The 14444-nt window shown below is 40.6% G+C and overlaps 1 protein-coding gene across 1 annotated transcript in view; it reads left to right on the top strand.

Moving 5' to 3' along the window:
- Window positions 1–678: 678 nt before the first annotated feature.
- The window catches only part of LOC307152667 (uncharacterized protein), a gene marked incomplete at its 3' end in the record, with an annotated part of 180746 nt that continues 166980 nt past the window's right edge, over window positions 679–14444 (top strand). The window contains exons 1-3 of the mRNA XM_079861493.1: window positions 679–757; window positions 1169–1303; window positions 10580–10825. Coding sequence (XP_079717619.1) covers window positions 1213–1303; window positions 10580–10825 — 337 coding nt within the window. The 5' untranslated portion in view covers window positions 679–757; window positions 1169–1212. The remainder of the gene's footprint in view (window positions 758–1168; window positions 1304–10579; window positions 10826–14444) is intronic.

Raw genomic sequence — 14444 nt, 5'->3', positions numbered from 1 at the left:
TCAGGTTTGCAGCATTAACACCACATTTAATACATTATAGATTACATTATAGCTGTTAAGTGTGCATTAGCCTTAAAACTTCAGGACCACGGACAGCTCATTTTAGTACAATTACTTGAAAATATGCAAGGAGTGTGAAGGTATAATTTTAAGCAAGTGTTCAAAGTTGAGTGTATAATGACCTTTTTATAATAAATTGGTTTAGTCAGTTTCTGTGCTGTTTCTAACACCCTGGCCTGCGGTGCTCTATCGCGGTCAAGTAAAACTTGTCAGCAGTGCAGAATTATGCAGTAATGTGCAGAATCAGGTTCGCAGCAAAAACACCAAATTCAAAACTGCATCCCATCAGAAATGTATTTGACAGCATTACATCACAGCTGTTACAGGAGCACAGTAGCTGCGTGACTCATCATAGACATAAACAGAGAAGTAGTTCCAGCTACAATGTTCTTCCGCGAGACGCATGCAGTTCTGTTTATTAACCGTTTTGCGGAAACCTTGGAAGATTCCTTTTGGATTTTTAGATTAAGTTGCTTGCATGCAAGTTTAATAAATAGATAATGGGTTATGTATAATCAGCTTTCAAATTCCTGAGGTAACCGTAAGTGTAAACATGAGCGATATGCTTCCACATCACTAGAGGGCAGCGGTGCTCGTCTAATGTAAAACTCCCAACGGCACGGAACCAAAGAAGAAGAAGCTTAGAAACATTTCGCGGCTCTGAGGGAATTAATCCGGAGTCAGACTCATTCACATGGTTGGCGTTCAAATAACTATATGTACATTTCAAAACAACTGGTCTACCATTATTTAGCGTAATGAGATGATTTATATTACAGTTATAAGTTAGAACGGGCGCAACATTTCTTGAGGTATTTTATTTTAGCCGAATAACTATTTTCAAACAACGCACCTAAATTGAATTTTACCTCTTCTGGACAAATCCAGTTTTATGTATCAGATTATTAATAATTTGCTGCACTTTACCTTCTGACTAAAAAAAGTAAAAGCCACAATTCAGTGAAACAGGACCAGGATTTTGAATTCAATTTTATGAAAGTCTTTTTTATGTATCAAATAATAAATCCTCATCTTTAAATTGAAGATGTCACAGTTTTTCTGAGGAAAACTGAAGTTTGAACTGAAATGGTTTTGTCTGAACTTTCAGTGAGGTTTATATCTGGAGAAGATCTGGTGTTAGATGAGAGGAGGATGAGTGGAGGCCCTCAGAGAGACCAGGGGCCCCCGGTGAGGTCAAGGGTCGTGGAGGAACAGATGCCCTCCACGCCAGGAGCCCATCAAAGTACAGTTTATCTCTCTTTGGTCCAGCAGTTAATATACAATTATATTCTTAGCACTTTCTCTAGTGGCAGGATAAAGATACCACACACACGCTCACTCGCACTCATACACACACACACGCTCACTCGCACTCACACACTCATACACACACACACACGCTCACTCACACTCACACACTCATACAAACACACACAGACACACAAGCGCACACACACACTCAAAGGATAGTGAGGATAGGCAGGATAAAGATACTACACTCACACACACACACTCATACACACACACACGCTCACTCACACTCACACACTCATACACACACACACGCTCACTCACACTCACACACTCATACAAACACACAGACACACAGGCGCACACACACACACTCAAAGGATAGTGAGGATAGGCAGGATAAAGATACTACACGCACACACACACTCATACACGCACTCACACACACAAGCACACACACACTCATACACGCACACACGCGCTCACTCACACTCGCACACTCATACACACACACTCACTGACACACAAGCACACACACTCACTCACTCACACACACTCACAGACACACAAGCGCACACACACACTCACAGGATAGTGAGGATAGGCAGGATAAAGATACTACACGCACACACACACTCATACACGCACTCACAGACACACAAGCACACACACACACTCACTCACACAGACACACTCATACACACACACGCACACACACGCTCACTCATACTCGCACACTCATACACACACACTCACAGACACACAAGCACACACACACTCACTCACACAGACACACTCATACACACACACGCACACACACGCTCACACATACTCGCACACTCATACACACACACTCACAGACACACAAGCATCAAACTCACTCACTCACACACACTCACAGACACACAAGCGCACACACACACACTCTCACAGGATAGTGAGGATAGGCAGGATAAAGATACTACACGCACACACATGCTCACTCACACACTCATACACGCACTCACAGACACACAAGCACACACACACTCACTCACTCACTCACACAGACACACTCATACACACACACGCTCACACTCGCACACTCATACACACACACTCACAGACACACAAGCACACACACTCACTCACTCACACACACTCACAGACACACAAGCACACACACTCACTCACTCACACACACTCACATACACACAAGCGCACACACACACACTCTCACAGGATAGTGAGGATAGGCAGGATAAAGATACTACACGCACACACACGCTCACTCACACACTCATACACTCACTCACACAGACACACTCACTCACTCCTACACACTCTAGAACACTCATACACGCACTCATACACACACTCACAGACACACAAGCACGCACACTCACTCACTCACACACACTCACAGACACACAAGCGCACACACACACACACACACACACTCACAGGATAGTGAGGACAGGCAGGATAAAGATACTACACGCACACACACGCTCACTCACACACTCATACACACAAGCGCACACACACTCACTCACACAGACACACTCACTCACTCCTACACACTCTAGAACACTCATACACTCACTCACACACACACACACACACACACACACACACACACAGTTTTTCTCTCTTTGGTCCAGCATTTTATATACAATTTATATTTTTATCACTTTCTCTAGTGGCATGATAAAGATACCACACACACATAGAGGTCGACCGATATGGGTTTTTTCAGGCCGATGCCGATGCCGATCATTTGAAATCTGGGTCGGCCGATGGCCGATTAATTTTGGCCGATATTTGGCCGATTATGTGCTTGTTTTTAACCTCTATTTGAAAGATAAAATGTAACACAAATAATTACTTAAGATAGACAAGATTTCTCAACAAAAACATTTATTGAACACTTGATCAATCTGCACTTGTACAAAAGACAAAAAGACCTTGAGATATGTTTGGTAATTGTACCTGAATGAATTGAAAATTAATTTGCCACATTTCAGATTAATATATTTGTTTTCCTTAAAATTTTAATTAACAGTAACTTAAACACTTTGCAGTTTGAATGATGTCCTGATAAACAAAATGACGGAGTATGTTTTTATGTTTCCACTGTTCGATCGCATCCGCGCCTCACACACACACACACACACACACACACACACACAAATATAAGTAAACACTTTGCGACTTTAAACACACGCAACTTTTGATCGCGCCCGCGCCCCTCTCTCCCTCTCTCTCTCACTCTCACACACACCATCGCAGCCTGCTTCAGGCGCTAAGGCGGAGCTACAGATTAGGTGTCCCCAAAGAACCCGCGTATCTAACAGTAGTTCCGCATTACATTAATTAATTTGCACGCGAATTTTATTTATTTTTATACCATGTATTCTCCGTGTAAATTTATACACCGAACCGTGACGCCCGTACCGTTTCGGTTCAATACGAATACATGTACCGTTCCACCTCTAGTCTACAGTGAAATACAGTCACACATTACACTGTTTGGCCAGCATTTTAACAGTGTTTAATCCAACTACTAGCTAACGGTATGCTAAAGTTAACTGCTGACTAGCGTCACGTTTCTAACGTCCGTTTTCAGAGCATCCAAGAGAAGCACGCAGGCATAACAGTAGCACCGAAATGAAGCACAGAAATCCGCATTGATATTCGGTCCGGTAAATAACGGTCGTTAAGGCACCAGTGCCGTATTAGCACCGGGTCTGTCTGTAGCTACCCAACCCTAGCGACGACGGAAATTTTTTATTACTTATTTCTCTGCATTGAGTGACAACCCTCTCAAATATAAGACACACAAACCAGAGCAAATAAAAGTCTCAGATTCTCTGTCTGTAATTGCAAAATTCTTGCTTACTTATTGTGACATGATAGCAACCCTTCTGCTGTGCTAATGCAACCTCAACTACGCTATCAATATCCAAAGTAGCCGAACGTCATGTCGCCTATTCATTTTTTTTTCTCGAAGTTGGCAGTAACATATCAAAAGGTTGTAATTAAATATAAAGGAGTTTTCTCCAAGGAACTTAGCTCCTTCCTTAAGCACTGGATGAGGTCTGCTCACTCTGCTGGAGAATGACTCTAGGCGCAGCTCAGAAGCATCTAATGAGTGTTAACCCATGAATATTTAATACCTTTTCGAACACGTGCTCCACAACAACAACACTAAGCTGCCCACAGATGCGCCCGCCTAATAATCGGCTTGATATACTGGATATTGGCCGATGCCGATTATGTTAAAAAATGCAAAAAATCGGCCGATTAATCGGTCGACCTCTACACACACACACACACGCTCACTCGCACTCGCACACTCATAAACGCATTCACAGACACAAGCGCACACACTCACTCATAGACACACACTCACAGACACACTCACTCACAGACACACAAGCACACACACTCATTCACAGGATAGTGAGGATAGGCAGGATAAAGATACTACACGCACACACACACACGCTCACTCGCACACGCACACTCATACACGCACACACTCATACAAACACACACAGACACACAAGCGCACACACTCACTCACAGGATAGTGAGGATAGGCAGGATAAAGATACTACACGCACACACACACGCTCACTCGCACACGCACACTCATACACGCACACACGCTCACTCGCACACTCATACACACACACTCACAGACACACAAGCGCACACACTCACTCACAGACACACAAGTGCACACACTCACTCACAAGCGCACACACACTCACTCACAGACACACACTCACAGACACACACTAACATACACACTCACTCACAGACACACAAGCACACACTCACTCACAGACACACACTCACAGACTAGAGGTCTGCACGGGCTTTAAACTGAAGCCCGAACCCGGCCCGTACCCGCGATCATTTAACCCGACCCGACCCGACCCGACAATTACATTTACATGTTAAGCCCGAACCCGACCTAACCCGAGGTCCACTCTGTTTCTCACACCAGCCTACCTAGCCTACCATTTTTGCAATATCTTTTTATTTTTTTTTTATTTTTTTATATAGCGCTTTTAACAATGTAGATTGTTTCAAAGCAGCTTCACAGAAATAAACGTATAATTTAAGGTAACAGAGAATGTTTTGGCTTTATAGCGGTTCTTTAATAAAGTTATTTTCCACTAAAGTTAAGTTTTGATTGATTCGCTTCCGTCGCAACGATCATTTGTTATTAAATTAGGGGCCGCTAAGACGACACCATTCTCTCTACACAGACTTTAAACACGAACCTGTGAGAAACGCTGATGGCGTTCACATGCGCATTAAGAATTGGTTCTATAGTTATGTGCGTTTGAATATGTGTGTGCAGGTTTGGAATTCCCTACAAATCAAGCCTAAACAAAGTACTGGTGTTTCCTTATAGTTTTGATTCAGAATTTTATTTTATTATATCAATTCGGGGTAGATACGCAAATTGAGTTTTCCCGACGACGCTTTATCTGTAGAGTGGTAAAGGGATCCTCCATAGGGAGAGACTAGTTGGCACTTCAGCACTGCGTTGTCATCGGGTCCAGGCGAAGGTCCTTCATCAGATCTGGATACGGCCTGGATCCGGCAGGCTGCAGGAAAACCTCGGGATAAACACAGACACTAAAATTAGCGTAGATGCCATTCTTCTCACATGGAATAGATGTTGACGGTAAGGCCATCCTTAAAAATATTTTGGTTTGCCGTAACAGCCAAAAAAAGAAAAAAAAAAAAAAAAGGTTGGTAGGTCGGTCTGTATTTTTTTTTTCGAGATTCAATGTAAAAAAACAAAAAAAAGTAAAATTTTGGTCATGGTGATTACGTCGGTATGAATTTAAACAAATTAGCATATCGGGACTTCACTGACAGTTTTCCAGAACTTCGTGCCAAGTTATATATATATATATATATATATATATATATATATATATATATATTAAATAACAATTAGAAAACCTGTATAAACTGAACACCGAAGAATAATATTATAGCGGTGGTGACGTGTTCATGTAACATGTAAGGTGCGCTGCCAATAACGCGCCTAAAAGCTGTCAGAACATGGAAAAGTAGCCTAATGATTATTAGTATGTCAAATATATCAAGGAGACATTTCAATTGTTTATTAATAAACAAGTGTTTTTTGTGTCAAAGATTAAGTTGACGACGCTGATTCACGATCTTCGCTGTAGTGAACGCGCCAGAGAGAAATTCACATTTAATTACATAAGCAGAGAACTGTTTTCTTTCGTTTTGAATTGTTTTGTTTAAAAGTACACATTTAATGCTTTCTATAAATATATATATATATATATATATATATATATATATATATATATATATATATATATATATATATATATGTCTCAAGTCTGTGAGGCAAGTAGCTTATAGCCTGCTGTGTTTCGGACCAGCTCCAGTTCACGAGCCGGCGACTCCGTGTCCTGATTATATTGCCTGCTATAGCCTATTTAGCTTCTTATTGATTAAATTCAAGAAATTGGTTGATGAAACATCAATTTAAATTAAGATACAATTAATACAAAACGAAATTCACTTTAAAGACAGGCTTTCTAAAAAAACAAACTTAATGAAGTGGTCAAAATCATGTCTGCCCACTCCATTTGTCTCCCGATATTTTCGGGATCATCTTATCTTATTCATGCTTTTCACTTTTCATATAATCAACATGAAATTTAAAAAAATATATATTATTTGATTTAACCTGTTAAGCTGCAACCCCACTTTTGAAAAATCCCCAGAAATGACATACCCAAACTGAAACAGATACAGTTCATGAACCCTTTGTACTAAAAGCACAAGTATGATCTCATTTGAAAGCTGACACCTGGCAGTTTATTGTAAATGTAGAATTAAAAATTATCATAATGACAAAAATTGTTATAAATAGCTTCAAAGTTTTGTAAAGTTATTAGAAATAAATTTTTATGAAACATCCTCATGAAAATAAAATTGAAGTTGGCACTGGAGCAATCTAGAAATGCACTACAGCTAAAGCCACATGTCTAAACATTTTATGTTTAAAATCTGAAGATAATAAGTCCAAAACTCTGTATTTAGTTAAATGTTTTTCAAGACCATGTCAGTTGACTTTATTTTGATTTGACGCTAAGATGCTTCTGATGTTTATTGTCATCTTCTAACCATCTATCCAGTATATTGTCTCTATTGTTTTGTGGTGCAAACGAGCCCCATTCAGTCTCAGTCTCCCCCTGCACACATTCACACCTCTCCAGCCTGGTTATGGCTCGAAATATGCATTTCTTTTGTCTGCATTATAGTTACTAACGACTGGCTATTCACAGGCTATTTATAGGGTTTCAATCCCTAAATTCTTTTATCAAAGTTCACCTCACATTTTAAATAAAGAATAAAGAACATTCTTGAATAAAGAAACTTTCAGTAAGCATTCAAAAAAACATAAAAGTATAACTTCTAGGTTGCAGGTGCACCTAGGGCTAGCTAGCATGTTAGCTTAGCACACCATCAATACACGACCATTTATGAGATTAAAACCATGTTTGTGCTCCAAACTTACTTTTATAACGCAAGTGGAGTATTTTAAATAATCTTCTGTGATCTAATTTGGCTTCAGATAAAAAAATCAGACAGAAAATATACTATTGTATACTGTTCTGCACAATGATAGTCTATATAGATTAGCATTACATTATAAATATAATCTATTATTATGAAAATACCTGGCATGTCTTGAAAAATACAGGTAACTCAAATATCATTGCAATCATGTTTATTATCTTCAAAACCTCTTTATCTGCATTTTACAGCGCGAACTCTGTAGCTTTGTGTGTATCAGTGACGTCCTGGAATGTCACATGATCATGGCTCTTCTTCATGTTCCATATTATATGGACAATTATTGTGCATATAGCGCCCTCAGGCTGTTGGTATGGATTGAAAACACAGTATCAGAGTATGCAAGCGCTCATAATGATTACATCGACGCATTTGGGTATAAATTCAATAAATATTATTCCTGTCTATAGAAATATGATGTGAATCTATGAGAATATATCAATATTTCTCCAAATCTGCACATTTTTGAGCTAAAGCCCTGAGGGACGTTGTTTTGTGTATCGCTGTCATGACGACAGCACGGGAGTTTTTTATGAATGAAAGCGGCTGACGCGCATAATTCATATCAAAGGTATCGACTCATTTTTTCATTTCATAACTCCTGACACAAATTAAGAAATAACTGTCGCTATAAGTTTCTCAGAATACAATAGTGGTCAAATACTGAAACTTGAGTCTTATATCTTTTTAATGATGTATAGTTTGTCGAAGTATAACATTAAATCTGATAGTAACTTTGAGCTATATATATAAAAAAACGCTTCAGTGCGCCGACGCACTGGTGAGGCTTAACAGGTTAAGCATAAATACGAAACTAAATCGTTTTTTAATGACTGGGCTACAACACATAGGCCTATTAGCCTACAGAGAAATTTAATGTCGGTGCGTCTTGCCGGTGAGCATGTGAGGGGAGAGATACAATTTTAGATCAATCATATTATTTTGCTCGATATGCCAATTCTTAATATTTGGTGTTTTAAATGCCTGTTTAAGATCTCTGTGAAAGTTTTAATTGTAGTGCCGTTTTCAGAGCTATTTACACAAATATATCCTTCTCAGTATGAGTTATGAAGGAAGAGAACGGCATCGACAGTCTAGCCTATGCATATTGCACATCTGCGCACGCATGCACTTTCTCTCTCGCGCGTGCCGGTCACCACAACACAGCAAGCAGGCAAAGCACACGGCACGCAAACTATATATAGCCTATTTAGTTTTTCTTAGTTACAAACCCGAACCCGACCCGAACCCGAGGCTGTTCATTAAACATTAACCCGAACCCGACCCGAAACCCGCACATTTTTCGGGACCCGTCGGGCTCGGGTCGGGTAGCAGACCTCTATCACAGACACACAAGCACACACACTCACTCACAGGATAGTGAGGATAGGCAGGATAAAGATACTACACGCACACACGCACACACACGCTCACTCATACACTCACTCACAGACACACACTCACAGACAGACACACTCACTCAGAGACACACACTCACAGACACACTCACTCAGAGACACACAAGCACACACACGCTCACTCGCACACTCATACACTCACTCACAGACACACACTCACAGACAGACACACTCACTCAGAGACACACACTCACAGACACACACTCACAGACACACTCACTCAGAGACACACAAGCGCACACACGCTCACTCGCACACTCATACACACACTCACAGACACACTCACTCACACAGACACACACACTCACACACTCACACACTCACAGGATAGGCAGGATAAAGATACTACACACACACACACGCTCACACACACACTCATACACGCACTCACAGACGCACAAGCACACACACACTTACTCACACAGACACACTCACTCACTCCTACACACACTAGCACACTCATACACGCACTCACAGACACACACACACACACACTCACTCACAGACACACAAGCAAGCTCACTCACACACACACACACACACACATGTCTGGTTCACTATCTTTGTGGGGACTCTCCATAGACGTAATGGTTTTTATACCGTACAAACTGTACATTCTATCCCCTTACACTGCCCCTGCCCCTAAACCTACCCATCACACACACACACACACACACACACACACACACACACACACACACTGCCCCTGCCCCTAAACCTGCCCATCACAGGAAACATTCTGCATTTTTATTTTCTCAAAACAACTAATCCTGTGTGATTTATAAGCCTTTTGAAAAGTGGGGACCGCTGGCTGGTCCCCACAATGTAGGTGATCTCAGGTTTTACTATTCTTATGGGGACATTTGGTCCCCACAATGTAATATAAACAAGGGCACACACACACAAACACACACACACACTCACTCACAGACACACAAGCGCACACACTCACTCACAAACACTCACACACACACACACACACAAGCGCACACATTCACACACACACAAGCGCACACATTCACAGACACACACACACGCACACACACACTCACTCACACAGACACACACACTCACAGGTTAGTGAGGATAGGCAGGATAAAGTCTGATTGGAAAGATATCTTGCTCAGCTGTGCCGTACATTATTTAATCAAAATGGAAAACACTCCCGTTGACCATCAGCTCTTCTTCTTCTTCTTCTTCTTCTTCTTCCTCTTCTTCAGGCCCGTCTCTGGAAACACTGAAAGAGGAGGCCGTGACCCTCCTCCAGAGATACCCAGAAGGCATTGAGGTGTCCCAGTTCAGGTTCCTCTACAGACGGCTCTACGGCAGGGGGTTCGGGCCCTTGAGCAGTTACGGGCTCTCGGGCCTCCAGGAGCTGTTCCTGCAGATCGGGGACCGAGTGTGTGTGGAGAGGACTCACGGTAAAAACATGGTCAGAGCCGTGAACCCGGGGCTCAGAGGTCAAGGTAGGAACTGAACCAAGGCACTTTTACCCAAGATTACTTCTAAAAATTAGTGTACTCTAAATAGCGTATTGGCCAGGTTGATTAATTATAATTTTTTTAATTCATATTTTTGTGTAAATAAGTCATTTAAATCGCTTTTTACATATAAATCATACATTTGTAGTCTATATAAAGTGGAACTGCAATGCTTGGGTCTGAATTCCTCATTATTATAGCTCCACAAGCCCCCTTTCTGATGTGCGTCTGAGAGCAACTCGTTTTGGTGCAGTCTTTTTAAATGCAAATGAGACACTTCATATCCCGCCCCCTCTCCAGGTTGCAGAGGTGACACTCGGTTCAACTCCACCCCGTTCGGCCATTTTTGTAGTTTGATAGCAGAGATACGATTACCTAGCGGCACAGAAACTTTTGGACATCCAAGATTTGTGTCAACACAGAAAACATTTCATCATTGGATATTTTTTTCGTTTTATTGAAGTGTTGTTTTATGTCAGCTTAATGCCCGGAACGCTTTTCAGAGAAGATAAGGCAACTTATTTAGCACAATTCACACGGTAATTCAAGGAAAAACAAATCTCTGAATGCTCCACATGAAACTTTGGTCTTCCGACCTTTTACCACTGTGTAGATTTATTTTGATTAATATGTGCGAGGGAGAGAGAGCAAGACAGCGCTTAGTTTGGAGACGGTGAAGTCTTGTTTACACTTTCGCCTGGCTCCGAAGAGAGAGAGTGTGCACGCACGACCGGGGCTCTCTCTCTGTCTCTGCTTGTTCTTTCAGTTAAACATGCGCCCTGTCACAAGCGCTACAGTTCATCTACATTACTCACCGATAGGCTTGGGCGGTATTCGAATTTTGATACCGTCAAACCCCCTCCCTATTTTACCGGGGTATACGGTATTACCGTGACTAATTAAAAATTATGACATAATGGGCTCAGACGGCGTCACCAAACTGTTGGTTTGTGCCTACACAGTTCAGAAACTGAATGCCAGATCGGGCAAAAAAAACAAATCAAGCCGTGCACGTTGTGTCTGAGTCCGGTCGACGGCATTAACTGTTATTATGAGCCCGAGCCCACATATTCAACATAATACTGTGTGCGTGCAACAAGCAAGAAGTGCCTTTGTAATCCGGTGACGCGTGTCCATTTGATTTTTATTAATAAAGCTTTTCTGCAAAGGTGGAAGTTGACGATCGCCATCTCTGTAGTGAGCGCGCATATAGAGAGAAATGCACATCATTGATTAATCAGACTATATTTATTTTCGTTTTGAATTGTTTCGTTTAAAGAAATTGACGATCACCATCTCCATAGTGAACGATAGAGAGAAATGCACATCATGGATTACAGAGAGTAGGCTAGTCTATTTCTTTTCGGTTTGTATGGTTTCGTTTGCTGAAATTGATGATCACATCTCCGTATGAACGCGCCTAGAGAGAAATGCACATCATGGATTAAATAATCAGAGTGGCCTTTGTCTTTTCGTTTTGAGAAATTGACGATCGCCATCTCTGTGAACGCCATAGAGAGAAATGCACATCATGGATTAATCAGAGAGTAGGCTACCCTATATTTCTTTTCGTTTTGAATTGTTTTGTTTAAAGAAATTGACGATCGCCATCTCCAAGTTTCGGTTAATTTATGAGATTTCAATGCAAGTGACCGCGGCATGCCATCGCCCATCATGTCATGATTATATTAAATATATAGGCAATTGGTTGATGAAAAATTTATTAAAATTAAGATACAATTTATACAAAACGAAATTCGTTTTAAAGAGGCCTTTTACAAAACTAAATTTATTGAAGTGGTCAAATCGTCTGACTCCCGATGCATCCCATCTTATTTGTGCTGTTCACTTTTCATAATCAAGAAAGATGGAAAAAATAACATAATAATATTTTAACAAATACGAAACTTAATGCGCTTATTTAATGAACTCGAGAACAAAATGCATCCTGGCAGCAGTGAGTGGGTGGTAGTTTCGGAGATGCGACATTAGGTTAGAGGTGTTTACATCTCTCGCGGTCACCTTTTTATGGAACAATTTACAAATTGCCTCGTCAGTATTTACCGCCTCTCCCTTCTCATTCGGTTGGAACCAGAAATATTGCCAAACTGCAACCACACATAAGCATTTTTTAGGCAATAAATAAATTATATATATTATATGCTATATATAAGTGCCGGTAATGACGGTATTGAAACTGATACCGGTGCTATTTTAAGATCCCGCGGTATCCGATATTACCGTAATACCGCCCAACCCTACTCACCGATCAAATAAGACTTTGGCAGGACAAAAAATCGGTTTGGCGGGCGCTAAAACAAGTTCAATGCAGGAAAAACCCTGTTGTTGCTGAAGTAGTTATCCTTGAAGTGCTTCGCGCACACAAAAATGACAATACCCACAGATGTGGGTACATTTCCGTGAAAAATAAAACTCAACCAGGCACTTTGAAGAGGTTCTGATGCTGGGAGATGCTGTAATGAAGCGTGTGGGTTACTACATCCAACAACCGAACATTTTAACTTCTCGTAACTTCTGCATCCTTGAGTTTGGCCTACAAAATCAAAGAGAGACATAAAAATGGAGGATTGCTCGAAGTGTTGGGCCGGGAGTCGATGTCCTTATTTGGCAGTTACTGTGACGTTATTGTTCAAAAAACGTAATAGAGAATAGAAAAATCGGAACAGGTTGCAAAATATGACCAAAACAGAATATGAAGATATCAACTGAAGAGACTAATTTCAACTTTTCTGTACTTGTAAACACTCCAAATATACAACAAAATGCATTTAAGGGCTATAGCATGATATGTCCCCTTTAAATGGGTCCGGTCTCTCTCTTGAATCCAACACTGAAGTGAGTTAAACTGCAGTTCATCCACTGGCCACTAGAGGCCGGCTGCAGAAGAGACTCAGTCCCGTAGACCCGCATTTTAAAATGTCCAACTTTACAGCAGAAAAACATGTTTACAGTCTGGTGCTAAAAGTGGTTTTGGTCTTTATATATATATATATATATATCACACACACACACACACACATAGCTAATATTGCCCTTTATGACGACTGTGAGGGGGGTGAATATTTTTATAACTCATCCGTTTAAATTATATTAAGCCTTAAAGTTCTGCATAATTAACCCTCTGGGGTCTGGGGTGTTTTTGGGGTCCTTGAGATGTTCTGACATGCCCTGACATTTGTGCTTTTTTCAGTTGCTTATAAACATATTAATGGCAAAGGTGTAAATTCACTCTATATAGCACAAACAGGACTTCCATAATATGTGAGCCACATGTATGTACATGTTTTCATTTTTGAGAGAATAATGTTTATGCATGGTTATCGAAAAAACTAAAAATGAAAGTTTCTGAAATAAGGCCACAAAACACATACTAAATAAATGTCAATAAGAATTTCCTCATTATAAACAAAGCATTTATTTAAAGGTACAATATGTAAGATTTTTGCATTAAAATATCCCCAAATCTCAAGGCCAGTGTTATATATTTTGTTAAAGTTGATTACTTACCATATCCCAAATTTTTCCAACTATTTTTAAATCGTGAGAAAATTGCGATTTTAACCAAGGAAACTGGGTCAATTGC

This window comes from Squalius cephalus (genome assembly GCF_949319135.1).
Source record: "Squalius cephalus genome assembly, chromosome: 24".
Taxonomy (NCBI): domain Eukaryota; kingdom Metazoa; phylum Chordata; class Actinopteri; order Cypriniformes; family Leuciscidae; genus Squalius; species Squalius cephalus.
Note: the sequence above shows the minus strand (reverse complement) of the source record. Positions and strands in the feature narration are given on the sequence as shown.